This window comes from Schistocerca nitens, chromosome 1, assembly GCF_023898315.1.
Source record: "Schistocerca nitens isolate TAMUIC-IGC-003100 chromosome 1, iqSchNite1.1, whole genome shotgun sequence".
In the NCBI taxonomy this organism is placed as follows: domain Eukaryota; kingdom Metazoa; phylum Arthropoda; class Insecta; order Orthoptera; family Acrididae; genus Schistocerca; species Schistocerca nitens.
The window spans coordinates 556,305,059-556,319,552 of record NC_064614.1 but is presented as its reverse complement, the minus strand read 5'-3'; the positions used below and the strand labels follow the sequence as shown (position 1 = coordinate 556,319,552).

At 42.7% G+C, this 14,494-nt stretch overlaps 1 protein-coding gene across 1 annotated transcript in view; it reads left to right on the top strand.

Annotated features, from left to right (window-relative positions):
- LOC126236382 (lipopolysaccharide-induced tumor necrosis factor-alpha factor homolog) overlaps positions 1–14,494 on the top strand; it is a 54,724-nt gene that overhangs the window by 24,976 nt on the left and 15,254 nt on the right. Inside the window, exons 2-3 of the mRNA XM_049945653.1 lie at positions 892–1,010; positions 5,812–5,950. Coding sequence (XP_049801610.1) covers positions 892–1,010; positions 5,812–5,950 — 258 coding nt within the window. The remainder of the gene's footprint in view (positions 1–891; positions 1,011–5,811; positions 5,951–14,494) is intronic.

Below are 14,494 nucleotides of genomic sequence, written 5' to 3'. Positions count from 1 at the left end.
TATCCGGCGAACGGTCCGGGCCTTTGGATGATGTCGTCCAGGATACCGAGCAGCATACATAGCACACGCCCGTTGGGCATTTTGATCACAATAGCCATACATCAACACGATATCGACCTTTTCCGCAATTGGTAAACGGTCCATTTTAACACGGGCAATGTATCACGAAGCAAATACCGTCCGCACTGTCGGAATGTTACGTGATACCACGTACTTATACGTTTGTGACTATTACAGCGCCATCTATGACAAAGCGAAAAAAGTGGTCCAACTAAAACATTCATATTTCTTTACGTACTACACGAATATGTTATATAAAATGGGGGTTTCTATTTAAAAAAAACGCAGTTGAAATCATTTTGACCTATGGCAGCGCCATCTAGCGGGCCAACCATAGCGCCATCTGGTTTCCCCCTTGAAGCTAGACAGATTTCGTTCTTTGTAGTTTTCTCGTTTGATGCTTATTTCGTGAGATATTTGGCCCAGTCACTATCAATGGACCACCCTGCAGAGATTGATGGAGGTGTATACCGGACTGAAACTATGTGTAGGATTATAACCGGTATGCGAATCGTAATCTTTGTTGAGATCTTAAGCTCTTCCAGGGAAATAACAGTAATTATTCCACTGGGGTGCCCAGCCAGGTGGCTAAGCTCTTTGCCCCATGCCTTACTGTGAGTGAAGCCACTGTCCCTGTTGATCAGACTGTCGGTCGCTCTTTTATCAATAGCCTCCTTTCCAACACGAAACAACGAACAGAAAAAGTTTGACTGTTCTGCCAGTGGACGACTGCAGACAACTTGCGATAGAAGAGGTCGCATTTGAGAACCGAAAACTGTACAGGACGTAGATAGAGCGAAATGCAGTTACGTCAACTGCCGTCTGTTTCAGGCGGGACGACGGAGAAGAAGAGCAGAAGAAGATTCCTTCCGACCAGCCGCCTCCATACGCCGAGCCACAGCCTCAGACTGCACCTCCGCCCAGTACTGCCAACGTTCAACAGCCAGTGTGTACGTATACGGTGCTAGTATCCAGTGGTAAAAGAAAGATACTGCTTAATATTTACTTTCCTTTTTCCATCCGGAAACCAATAATAGTTTTTCAACCTAGTGTTAGGCCATGTTCAGGGCTTCTTGTCCAATCCGTTAAAATTGCATCTCGTTACCATGACACCATTTGATCACTTTTGTTTTCACCGGAGCCACGCCTTTTCTTATGCGGTTCAGCGTCCTCCACGTTTTCCAGTTTGTGTGGGAGACGCCAGGCACTATACGGTATTACGAGAGCTTAGTCGTACAGGCTCGCACTCAGTGCCAAAGAGCAGGATGTAGACCATCGATGGTTTGTCTGAGCCTCTCTGTGAATTCGTGAGGTGTTCTTCAGCAGCTGAGACTCGCAATGCCAGAAGCTTAGCGAAGCTTTGGTGTGGGTCCGCTTTTCATACATCCTGTTGTGATTAGGCATGCTTCAGTAAGGTTTATGTCGACCTTCTTCGCATGGATAGACCCAGTCCATGCAGGGCAGGCATGTCCAGCGGTAGGGAAGGATAGCGCTTGGCCAGTGGTTTCTGGATAGTAGGTTTTGCTCCCCATTTGCTGTTTACGAGTTTCCGCAAATTATTCTTACTGGTAGCCACATTCTAATGGTTATTTTCGCTGTGGTATCTATGTGTCAGGGAACTTTCTAACGCCACACCCAGATAATTCAGTTCATCTGTATGTTCCAGCGTGGTATTATTCAAGAAAGCATTGTGCTTCCGCTTTGTTTGCCGAGATCGAAGGTGGAAAGCTCTTACTTGAGACTTCGAAGGATTCGGTTTAAGGGAGTTACTTTCATAGTATTCTGATAAGACTGTGAGTGCTTTCTCCAGCTTCTGCTCTACCTTCTCGAAAGTCCTCCCCTGAGCTGTGATTGCCAAGTCATCTGCATACAGGAAATGCTTAGTATGATTTGGTACTGGCTGACCATTAGTGTAAAGGTTAAAAATGAAGGGGGCCAGAACGCTTCCCTGGGACAGCCCATCTCCTTCGTTTCCCTATCAGGTCTTCTTTCCATCGAGAACGACACCAAATTTTCTGTTTTTGGAAGGGAGACTCAATGATCTCGACAAAATGGCAATCTATCAGTTCGTTGCAGATTGTATAGAAGAGCAACCGTGTGGAGAGCTGAGATCGACCAATGCTAGCCCTAGAATCTTTTTACTTTCGCACCTTTCTTCTGTGTGTTCTGTCAGGTACAGAAATCGGATGGTGCATACTTTGCCGGACCTAAAAGCAGCTTCTTGAGGGATACGTTTCAGGTCGATAGAGTCTGCCATGCGGTTGAAAATGAGCCTCTCATGCAATTTGTACAGGTGAAAAAGAAATGAGACAAGACCATGCTTTCTTTCGAGGCTTCAGCAATGCCTCTATCCTTGCCTTTCCCCACGTCTTGTGGATATTGTTAGTTTTGTGACAATGGTTGAAGAGCTGCAGGATACACGTTTTTGCGCCCAGGCCAAAATGTTTTATCTGCTCCATGCACATACAATCCACCCCAGCCGCTTTACCGTTTTTCATAGTACTGAAGCCCTGGTTGAGTTCTTCGTAGTGAAAGGCATTGAGAACGTATGGGTTTTCCATTATAGGATCCAGCTGATTTTTAGTTTTTGGTGTTTTGGATTGGACTTTTCATTCGAGAGCAGCTGGAGGGCCAAAAGCAGTCTGGAGCCTTTCTGGAACACCGCTGAGCTTTTTAATAAGATTCCAGGCTATTTTGCTCCTGTTTGTCATGTCCATCTTTTGCAGAGTCTCAATCCATCTACTGTGCCTCGCTTCACTTAGTATTTCCAGCAGTGCTATACTGAATATTACGGTTTCTTCATGGAAAGGGTCCTTCTGATATAATTTCTCATATTTAGCATGGAGCTTCTTAGAACCATGTGAGAGTCCTGGAGTGAACTGCCGTGTGCAAACGCGTGGTGTATGGTGTCTTGAGATTCTTTGCAATATTTCTACAAATGCCTAGTAATATTCATTTGGTCTTCCTAAAGTTAAATCTTCTGCAGAAGGGCACTGCAGTGGTCTTAACTGTGGCATATACCTGTATCCCAATTGATATGTGCTGGGTTCGAGGAATGGGCTGCTATACCATTTTAATACAGCAGCGTTGTAGCCACGCTACCATATTTTACACAGCCGGCCGGTGTGACCGAGCGGTTCTAGGAGCTTCAGTCTGGAACCGCGCGACCGCTACGGTCGCAGGTTATAATCCTGCCTGGGGCATGGATGTGTATGATGTCCTTAGATTAGTTTAAGTAGTTCTAAGTTGCAGGGGACTGATGACCTCAGATGTTAAGGCCCATAGTGCTCAGAGCCATTTGAACCATTTGAACCATATTTCACACGTAAAGGAGTAGAGAAGTTTTGGGTCATGCTCACACCTCCAGCAGATGACCGTTCTCATTTGTTCCGTTGTAGCATCAGTTAATGCTGCGGCCGTTGAAATTCCCTACTGCGGATTTGGCATTTTGGTTGTTGACCTTTTTTTTTTTTTTGCGGTAAGAAAGTAATTTCTTTTACTGGAAGTTTGTACGCAGCTGTAACTGTGAAGTTTTCCACTTTCTAGTTTTCGTATTTCAGTGCCATTATTTGGGGTTTTATCGACAGAGGTCACGATTACGTCTGGTATAATGAATTTGGCACTGCCGTGTTTGGGGTCTGGTGCTTCCACAGTAATCGCATTCCCTGTATTTCTTGCATTTTCGCTTCGCCGCCCCTGTGAGTTTCTTGAACGCATAATACGACCCGTTTATGTGTTTGGCAGTGTGACGACAACATGACTTCTTTGGTCCTTGTCATTACCTCGAGCTTTATATTTACAGTCGTCGCAGTTGACTCTGAGAAGTGCCTATTTCGGATCTCGTCAACGATGAGGTCATTAGAGACTGATTACAAGGTCGGACTGAACAAGGTGAGGGATCGAAATCGGCCATCCCATTTCACAGTAAGCAGCTTCGTATTCATGTAAAGCGATGTGGGGAAATCAGGAGAAAACTGAATCTGGATGGCCCTACGGATATTTCAACCACCGTCCTTCCGAATAGGAATCCACGGGCCACCTTCCTCGGTACCCTGAAAACAAGTTCCAGAGAAACACCTTAGAGCATTTGTCGCCACGATGTCACACGAACACGTGTTTCTCTAACAATAATGCATGTTCTCCCGCGTTCCTCGCTGGCTGAGAGTACTGCACTGAATTTAAATATTCTGTAGTTTTGTTGGACATATTGTATACAAAAACAGCATATGCCTACAAAATTGCACAAGTTAATTCATACGCATACAGGTGAAAGCGATTACTATACATATTTAAAATTGCAGATAGTTCATACATTTAAATATTTATATAATACACTTCTTATATTTAAACATTCTTCAATGGAGTAACATCATTCATGCGTTAAATATGACTTTAAAAATTTTGCATAGTTTTTGACATCAGTATTCGTTTGTATGTGCTTGTTAAGTCTGTTATAAAATTAAACACCCACGTGGACAATATCTTTTTGCTACGTGGATGCGCTGATTTCCCTCAAATTTAAGTTCCCGTTTTGTTTGGCATAGTGATCATGGATACAACACTATTTTTGCAGTCTCCTGTCCTCATCTGTTACATTTTTTTAAAAGGAAGCAATAGAGAAGAAAGGAAGATTAGGATTCAACCTCCCGTCGACATCGAGGTCTTTAGAGACGGTGTAGGAGCTCAGATTGTTTCAAGGATGGTTCAGAAATCGGTCGCGCCCTTTTAAGGAAAGGAGCGATTTAGGGAAATCACGTAAAACATAAGTCCAGATGGCCAACGCGGATATGAAACGTTGTCCTCCGGAACGCCATCCCAATATGCTAACCACTGCTAACCAGTTCTCTACCTCGCTCGGTAAAGAAATAAACACAAGGTTTCCGTTACATATATACACGGTAAAGGAGTAGTACGTACTTAAACAATACTCTAGATGAATCTCTAAGTTTATATCCAAACACTATCCTAACGACAATTTGTTGCAGCCTGAACTTGCAGATAGCTGCTTCGTAGTTTCCCCAAAATGTGACCCATAATTTAAGGCGAGAATTAAAGTAGGCGTGGTATGCACCCTTTACTGTTTTCTGCTTTTCTCACTTTCAGGATTTTAGTGAACAAATAAGACAGCAAGTTTGCTCAATTTTGAATCAAATATTGTTTATGCTTATTTCATCTAATGTTGGTTTGCAGGTACAATCGTAAGAATATGGTTTCTACACTCTTAGCATCTGGTTTATCGTTGTGAGAGGTAACCAAGATGTACATATTATTGTCCGAAGTATGTACGTATGCTTGTCCCAAGCATCGCGAGATTTTTTTGTTTATTTTATGGTGGTTATTCTGTGCCCAGTAGTTAAGTTGTTTTGTGACAGTGTTTACTAGTACCTGTAACTCTTTTTTGTTTCCCCATTTTAACAGAACTATGTGTGTTTTCTGCTAATGTGACAGTTTTATGGGCTCCACATTTAAGCTCAGATTATTGATGCGTAAAGGAACAGAAGTGGTACATTTCCAAGCTTTCAGGTATACCATATTTAATTAGATTTTACTCTGATATGTGTTCAGAAATAATTTCAACATTTATATTAGTGTGCTGAATGCTCGCAAACGATTACTCAGGAAGGAACTGATCCAGCCGTTGGATAGACCGCAGACTTCACAAGCGTCGACAGCGGAATCTTATGATCTGCCATTTCAAAAGCTTCTGATCGCTTGTAGTTGGTGAGGTCGTGTGTTTGGTGTCTTGTGCAGTGGTGGCGACTGAGGTGGTGATCGGGCCTGAGTCGTGCTCCCTGGTGTGCCCCTTCTGCCACGCGGCCGTGAAGACCCGGGTGGACGCAGTCAGCAACAGCAGGACACACTGCAGCGCCTGCATCCTGTGTCTGGTGGGGTAAGGCGCTCTTACACCTGTTGCCGCTCGCGGGTTTATCATGCTTTCCTTACTATAGCATTTCGTAGTTATCGCTTTGCTTTTTTCTGATAGTGCGGTTTTCTAAACGCAAACGACGTTTTAACTTCGGAAGTAACATATGAACCGGCCTTCACACGTTCAGTAATACTGTCAGACCATCAATATATTAACCGTCTGTGAGCGCGTATTGACCTATTGTCGGTACTTGAAGTATTGATGGTCTTCAATGTGTTCTCAGTATTGTAGAACTATAGACCTATATCTCTAACTTCGATCAGTTGTAGAATTTTGGAACACGTATTATCTTCTAGTATAATGACTTTTCTGGAGACTAGAAATCTACTCTGTAGGAATCAGCATGGATTCCGAAAAAGACGGTCGTGTGAAACCCAGCTCGCGCTATTCGTCCACGAGACTCAGAGGGCCATAGACACGGGTTCACAGGTAGATGCCGTGTTTCTTGACTTCCGCAAGGCGTTCGATACAGTTCCCCACAGTCGTTTAATGAACAAAGTAAGAGCATATGGACTATCAGACCAATTGTGTGATTGGACTGAAGAGTTCCTAGATAACAGAACGCAGCATGTCATTCTCAATGGAGAGAAGTCTTCCGAAGTAAGAGTGATTTCAGGTGTGCCGCAGGGGAGTGTCATAGGACCGTTGCTATTCACAATATACATAAATAACCTTGTGGATGACATCGGAAGTTCACTGAGGCTTTTCGCAGATGATGCTGTGGTGTTTCGAGAGGTTGTAACAATTGAAAATTGTACTGAAATGCAGGAGGATTTGCAGCGAATTGACGCATGGTGCAGGGAATGGCAATTGAATCTCAATGTAGACAAGTGTAATGTTCTGCGAATACATAAAAAGATAGATCCCTTAAAATTTACCTACAAAATAGCAGGTCAGCAAATGGAAGCAGTTAATTACATAAACTATCTGGGAGTACGCATTAGGAGTGATTTAAAATGGAATGATCATATAAAGTAGATCGTTGGTAAAGCAGATCCCAGACTGAGATTCATTGGAAGAATCCTAAGGAAATGCAATCCGAAAACGCGGAAGTAGGTTACTGTACGCTTGTTTGACCACTGCTTGAATACTGCTCAGTAGTGTGGGATCCGTACCAGATAGGGTTGATAGAAGAGATAGAGAAGATCCAACGGAGAGCAGCGCGCTTCGTTACAGGATCATTTAGTAATCGCGAAAGCGTTACGGAGATGATAAACTCCAGTGGAAGACTCTGCAAGAGAGACGCTCAGTAGCTCGGTACGGGCTTTTGTTAAAGTTTCGAGAACATACCTTCACCGAAGAGTCAAGCAGTATATTGCTCCCTCCTACGTATATCTCGCGAAGAGACCATGAGGATAAATTCAGAGAGATTAGAGCCCACACAGAAGCATACCGACAATCCTTCTTTCCACGAACAATACGAGACTGGAATAGAAGGGAGAACCGATAGAGGTACTCAAGGTACCCTCCGCCACACACCGTCAGGTGGCTTGCGGAGTATGGATGTAGATCAATACATACTGAACGTGTGAGCTCAAGTATTGACCATTTGACAGTATTCTCCATTCTTATGATGCTTACAGAGCTTCATGAATCAACCACAAGGCGGTAGTGTGCACTGTTTATGATTTCACTTCGCCGTTGTCTAGGCTACAGTAAAGCAAACCACTGATTCAATTTTTCAAGTAGTTTTTTAACTATAGTGGTAATCGTTGTATATACCAAATTAGGATGGTCAACGGAGGATTCTCTATGAAACTGCTTACGTTATGAATTTGAGAATATAGTACAGGATGGTGAATTACAAAGCAGTTCGGAAAAACTCTTCCACTACGAAAACTACGTCAATACACACATAAAAAGTTTTGCATCACCTCGGTTCTTAGTGTTCCGGAACAGAAAATTGGCTTAGAGATCAATGTAATCATCATTTCCACCCTTTTTATTGCTCATGAAAACCACGCATTGCATGTTGTACCACCATACAGCGAGACCTTCACAGGTGGTGGTCCAGATTGCTGCACACACCGGTTCCCCGAATACCCAGTAACACATCCTCTCGCTTTGATGCATGCTGTATTCGTCGTGGCGTACTATCCTCACGTTCATCAAGGCTCTGTTGGTCCAGATTGTCCCACTCCTCAACGGCGATACGGCGGCGATCCGTCAGAGTGGTTGGTGGGTCACGTCGTCCAAAAACACCCCTTTTCAATCTATTCGAGGCATGTTCGATAGGGTTTATGTCTGGAGAACATGCTGGCCACTCTAGTCGAGCGATGTTGTTATCCCGAAGCAAGTCAGTAGAAGATGTGCACGATGGGGGCGCGAATTGTCGTCCATGAAGACGAATGCCTCGCCAATACGCTGCCGATGTGGTTGCACTATCGGTTGGAGGATGGCATTCACGTATCGAACATCCATTACGGCGCCTTCCATGACCACCAGCGGCGTACGTCGGCCTCACATGATGACACTCCAAAACAGCAGGGAACTTTCACCTTGCTGCACTCGCTCGAATGTGTGTCTAAGGCATTCAGCCTGACCAGGTTGTCTCCAAACACGTCTCCGACGATAGTCTGGTTGAAGGCATATGCGACACTCGTCGGTGAAGATAACGTGATGCCAATCCTGAGCGGTCCATTCGGCATGTTGTTGGGCCCATCTGTACGCGCTGCATGGTGTCGTGGTTGCAAACATGGATCTCGCGTATCATGCAGCCTATTGCGCGCAGTTTGAGTTGTAACACGACGTCCTGTGGCTGCACAAAAAGCATTATTCAACATGTGGCATTGCAGTCAGGGTTCCTCCGAGTCTTAATCCGTAGGTAGCAGTCATGCACTGCAGTAGTAGCCCTTGGGCGGCCTGAGCGAGGCATGTCATCGACAGGTCCTGTCTCTGTATCTCTTCCATGACCGAACAACATAGCTTTGGTTCACTTCGAGACGCCTGGACACTTTCTTTATTGAGGGCCCTTCCTGGCACAAAGTAACAATGCGGACGCGATCGAACCGCGGTATTGAACGTCTAGGCATGGTTGAACTACAGACAACACGAACCCTGTACCTCCTTCCTTGTGGAATTACTGGAATTGATCGGCTGTCGGACCCCCTCCGTCTAATAGGTGCTGCTCGTGCATGGTTGTTTACATCTTTGCGCGAGTTTAGTGACATCTCTGAATAGTCAAAGGGAGTGTGTCTGTGATAAAATATCCACAGTCAACGTCTATCTTCAGGAATTCTGGGAATCGGGGTGATGAAAAACTTTTTTTGATTTGTGTACTTTTCATGTATACTTTGTAGGTGGGCCAGGTAGTCTGGTGGTTAACTGTGTAACTGTTACCTTGCAAATTAATATACGGGATCAAAAAGTCAGTATAAATTTGAAAACTCAATAAACCACGGAATAGTGTAGATAGAGAGGTAAAAATTGACACACGTGCCTGGAATGACATGGGTTTTTAGTAGAACCAAAAAAAGGAAAGTATTGCGAGGCGCTTGAAAGATCTCTTGCACGCTTCGTTTGGTGATGATCGTGTGCTCAGCCGCCACTTTCGTCATGCTTGGTCTCCCAGGTCCCCAGACCTCAGTCCGTGCGATTATTGGCTTTGGGGTTGCCTGAAGTCATAAGTGTATTGTGATCGACCGACATCTCTAGGGATGCTGAAAGACAACATCCGACGCCAATGCCTCACCATAACTCCGGACATGCTTTACAGTGCTGTTCACAACATTATTCCTCGACTACAGATATTGTTGAGGAATGATGGTGGACATATTGAGCATTTCCTGTAAAAAACATTCTTTTTGCTTTGTCTTACTTTGTTATGCTAATTATTGCTATTCTGATCAGATGAAGCGCCTTCTGTCGGTTATTTTTTGAACGTTTGTATTATTTTGGTTCTAATCAAACCCCTTGTCATTCCAAGCATGTGTGTCAATTTGTACCTCTCTGTCTACTTTATTCCGTGATTTATTCAGTTTTCAAATTTATACTGACTTTTTGATCACCCGGTATTCAAGAACTCTCAATCGGAAACTAAGATTAACCTCTAGTAGCTGGGGGTCAAAGTTGTGTAAAATTTTGCAATTGATACCATGGCTGCCTTTTCACTCTAAAATTATTTATTTGTAAAAACGAATATTTCAGTTTTGACCGTGTGGCCACTATTATGCGGAAATAATTGCACTTTAGCAAATGTCAAAACTTAAAAATCATCTAACAAGACGTATTTCAGGAGCTTGTTTCATTATATTTTCCTCCCAATTACAGGCTCCTTGTGTGTACTGCACTCTGTAAGTTGCATTGTAAACATGTTGTTTTTATTCTGCTCAATTTTTGCTTACTTTCGTAATGTGAGGTGGGGTGAATGTTTCCATATTTGTTTTTGTTTCATACAAAGCAAAACCTAATTTCGTCGCATGGTGTTCTGTAGACTCTCACTTACTTGTTACTGTTTACAAGTCCGTGTGTGAACTGCTCTATTAAAAAGCATTGTATGTATTTTGCCCATATACTACTTTAGTTTTGTTCGCGCTTGTGTTTCATACTTCCTCGCATTTAACGGTGCCCTTCAAAATTTTCATTGGAGAGGACTTGTTGCCATTAAAATGTACTCTTTATAGTACCTGTTAACAACAGGTGAACACATTTGCGTAACTACCGTTACATTTTTTTTGCTCTTACTAGAAAGAATGCTCTAGTCACTAAGACTACAAAGTATACTCATCTACATCTACATCCATATTCTACAAACCACCGTTAAATGCATGGTACTCTGTGGCGAGAAGCAACACCATTCAAAGACGAGTTACATTCATTCCGTGACAAGGTGTAATAAAGGTGAATACCAGTTCTATTAAAAGTGCTAACATGGTTATCCATTTTATGCGACAAAAAGAGGGAAGAAAAATAATATAGAATACGAGCAATAAACAGACAGCTATTGATAAACTTGCAGCGCTCCAAGTGGCCTGACAGTGAACCAGGTTCGTACTGCGGGAAGTCCCCATATGAGTTCACCCACGTGGCCTACACTACTTGCCCGTGACCAAAGGAGTGCTGAGGAACCAGCACGAGCGCCTGTGCTCCTTGAGACGGTGTTGGAACGGCCTGCCTTAGACGAAGACGAAGGAAGTGTCGACTACAAGATTTACCTTGCTGATCGACTGTGGACGCGAGACAGCGCTCAAACATGTAACAAGGAAAATCGCCAAACAACTATGTGATTTGAAAAGTTATTTTATTTTATTTTCATAAGCAGTTTCAGCTGTTCAATATGCCATCTTCAAGAGTTGTTGTCAAGTCTTCGAAGGATGCACTTGAAATACGAACTCACGACATTCAGATGATGCTGGTTCCAGTATGCCAATATCGACACGTATGAATGTATATAGAGGAGTTGCATATGGGTACTGAAGATAGCATACTGAATTACCGAAACTGGTTGTGAAAATGAAACAAAATAACTTCTAAAATCGCACGGCTGTTTGGCGATTTTCCTTCTTAAATACAAGATTTGTGTTCTGCTGGAAGGAATACGTCACGCCCAAGAGAGGTCAATCTCCAGCAGAACTTTCACTGTTATATGACTTTATCATGGTATTGCTTATAAATACAATCTTTTGGCCACTACTGCAAGTTGTCTGCATCAGGATGATATAATTTGTGAATCAGCTAAAAGTTGCACCCTTTTTATTTCCTGAACGGTTCAGTGTACTGAAGCGATGTCCTCGACAAATGATAGCATGCGGTGGGGCACGTAAGTTTGTTGTGTGGCTAATACTCTTAACTGTTTTAACAAAAGAGATACTGAAGCAAGTTTTTTGTATGGAACAATGTATTAAAGGTATTTAAAATTCTTCTGTCAAAATCACATATTTAAGTCACCATACGCGATTTTTTATGTTTATACAAAATATTGTCAGTCGTATGTAATGAAACATATTTACAATTTGGTCTGCTTTACAGATATAGAAACAGTTATTTACAAAATATACTGAGGCGCGATTTTACTTTATGTAATTTATGTTCAAGTTTCGCTTGCAACAGAAAGTGGTGTTTGATTGAACATTTCTGAGGTATTTCTTAATTTGGTACTACTAGTTGTTGCCTAATCTCACGTTCGTTAACAGCATCACACGTTCCTTCATATGAAATACGTCATAAAATAGAACCATTATCCTGGCTAAACAGGTCAGACGGGGTAGACAGAAAAATTCTCCAAGGAACCAGAAGATGAAAAAACAAAACAAATAGAAAACAAAATAAAGAAGAAATATAGTGAGCAGTACCATGCAACAGAGTAAGGGGTGAGTGAGTGAGTCGGTAATAATGTGGAGAAAAGGTGGAGGATATATATATATATATATATATATATATATATATATATATATATATATATATATATATACAAGAAGAGAGAGAGGGAGGGTGTAATTGAGTATTTTTTAAAAATGTTTAACTGTTTAATGATTTTGTATAGTGTCTGTATTCCAACATGTACTTGGTTATTAACAAGCTGTTTATTGCGTGTTGGAGCTTTGTATATCTGCCAGTTTTCTTGAAAAGGGAGGAACTGTCTGTTTTTACTGATTTTTATAATCTGTATACATTTTTCTATTTCGTTTAGCCTATGACATTCTTGTTTGTGGCAGTTTACAAATGTTGAATGGTTTGTGTGGTATTTCCATAATCAGATGTGCTCTTTACGCCTTGTGTCAAACGTACAGGCTGTCAAACTCATGTGGATAATTTCGCAAACTGTGCAACTGAGTTGGAAGATACCAGACTGTTGGTACGTGACTGGTTTTGCTTTTAGTTTTGGGGTGTGTTTCTGTACTGAAGTATTTGTTTTGTAGTCAACATTTGGGCCCAGCGTTTCAAATTTATTACCTATACTGACCGTATAGTCTAATTTAATCATTTTCAAAATTTCCTGTAGATTGTTCCAGTTTACAGGGTTGATTGCTCCCCTGAGTCTGCGACAGCTGTGAGCATGTGGGTGCTATTCTGTCATTCTGCACAACGGATTAATCTGAGATGTACCCTTTACCCTGTGTCTCCTGCAAGATGCAATTTCCACCCCCACACTACTACAGAAATCAGACAGACGCTCTTAACGTTCTAAAGAGAAATGTCTGAAAAAATTTCAGCAATAACTATCTTCTGGAGTCGTCTGCTGAAAGGAAATGACACAAAAATTCACAAAATTTCTTACGTAACTAGTCAGATACTTGGGTACTGGAGTAGTGCTAGTTAGTGTAAGAAAAACATGGAACTAACGAAAATTGTTATTTATTTTGCTAAAATTCTGAGAAATCACAATGGCACATTTAGTTATGAACAAGCTATTCCCGGTTTCTTTTCGGAATGTGAAGTTACCTCTTAAGGATAGGATTCGCTAATGAAATTTCTATATAAAGTTTGATTGTTATTGACTCGGCAGAATGGATGAGAGCTGTGTCTACTTAACTTGAATAATTATCCGTTATGATGTTGCTAGGTACGGTCAAGGCTGTCGTGTGTGAAATGCAGTGAAGTGTACTGTTGTGGAGGAAATATAGGGCTTGCAAGAGCTGTAGCGCAGAATACTGTAAGCTGCGATGACTGCTGTCTGCGCCGCTCGCTGCTGACAAATACAATAACTCTCGTTCTATCTGGATTGACCTTCGCCAATCAATCTCTCCCTACGCCTTGATGAAGTCAAGGACTCCTATTCGCCCCTAGTCTAACTACTGGCATGGTACACCGGTCAGATAACCAGTCCACCACAATGCCACTTAAAAATTTGCTCGCAGGCGTTTAACTATAACTCTGTCCATTCACACTGTACAATAAGTGTGGCGGCCAACACATTGAACAACGCTTAATCGCAAGGACTCACTATAGAGTTGCACTCCAATTTGCTCTCGACAGAGGTACTCTCCCAGTGAAGTACTGAGGAGAGACTTGTTCCTCGCTCTTTGAGTACATGTACGAGCGCGCACGCTCTCGTTACGTGTTCTCGCTCATAGAGCGACAACAGAACGGCCCCTCTTCACGCCAGACGTGAAGGGGTATATCTTTCGGTCTCTCCCATTACTCCTTCAGCTCAAGGCGTCAGGAATATCGTCTGCCAATAGGCATTGCTCTTCAAAACGGGAGAATGACGTTTCGTTTAAGGCGACCAATCCGGAAATCTGTAGCATCGGCGTTTGGCGTTTGCTGTCTCCCTGTGAAAATCTCTGAAACTGCGTGCTATATTTGTAAAGAATGAGTAGGCTGGGCGCTCCCACACAATGTAGCGGAATTTCCTTTTAAGCCGAACACGGGGTCGTTCTTCCTTTCACTCGAGCAAACGCTGTCCGCTCCACGGGCGGTCGAGGTTGACTCGTCCTCTGAAGGGACCGGTCTCCCAGCGTGCGGTCTGCCTCTCTCGAACTAAAAGCTCCTGTGACCGTCGTGTCTGGGAATGTATGTGTGTACGCCAGCCTAGAGTATTTCAACCAAGGTACGCTCACTTGTTATTTG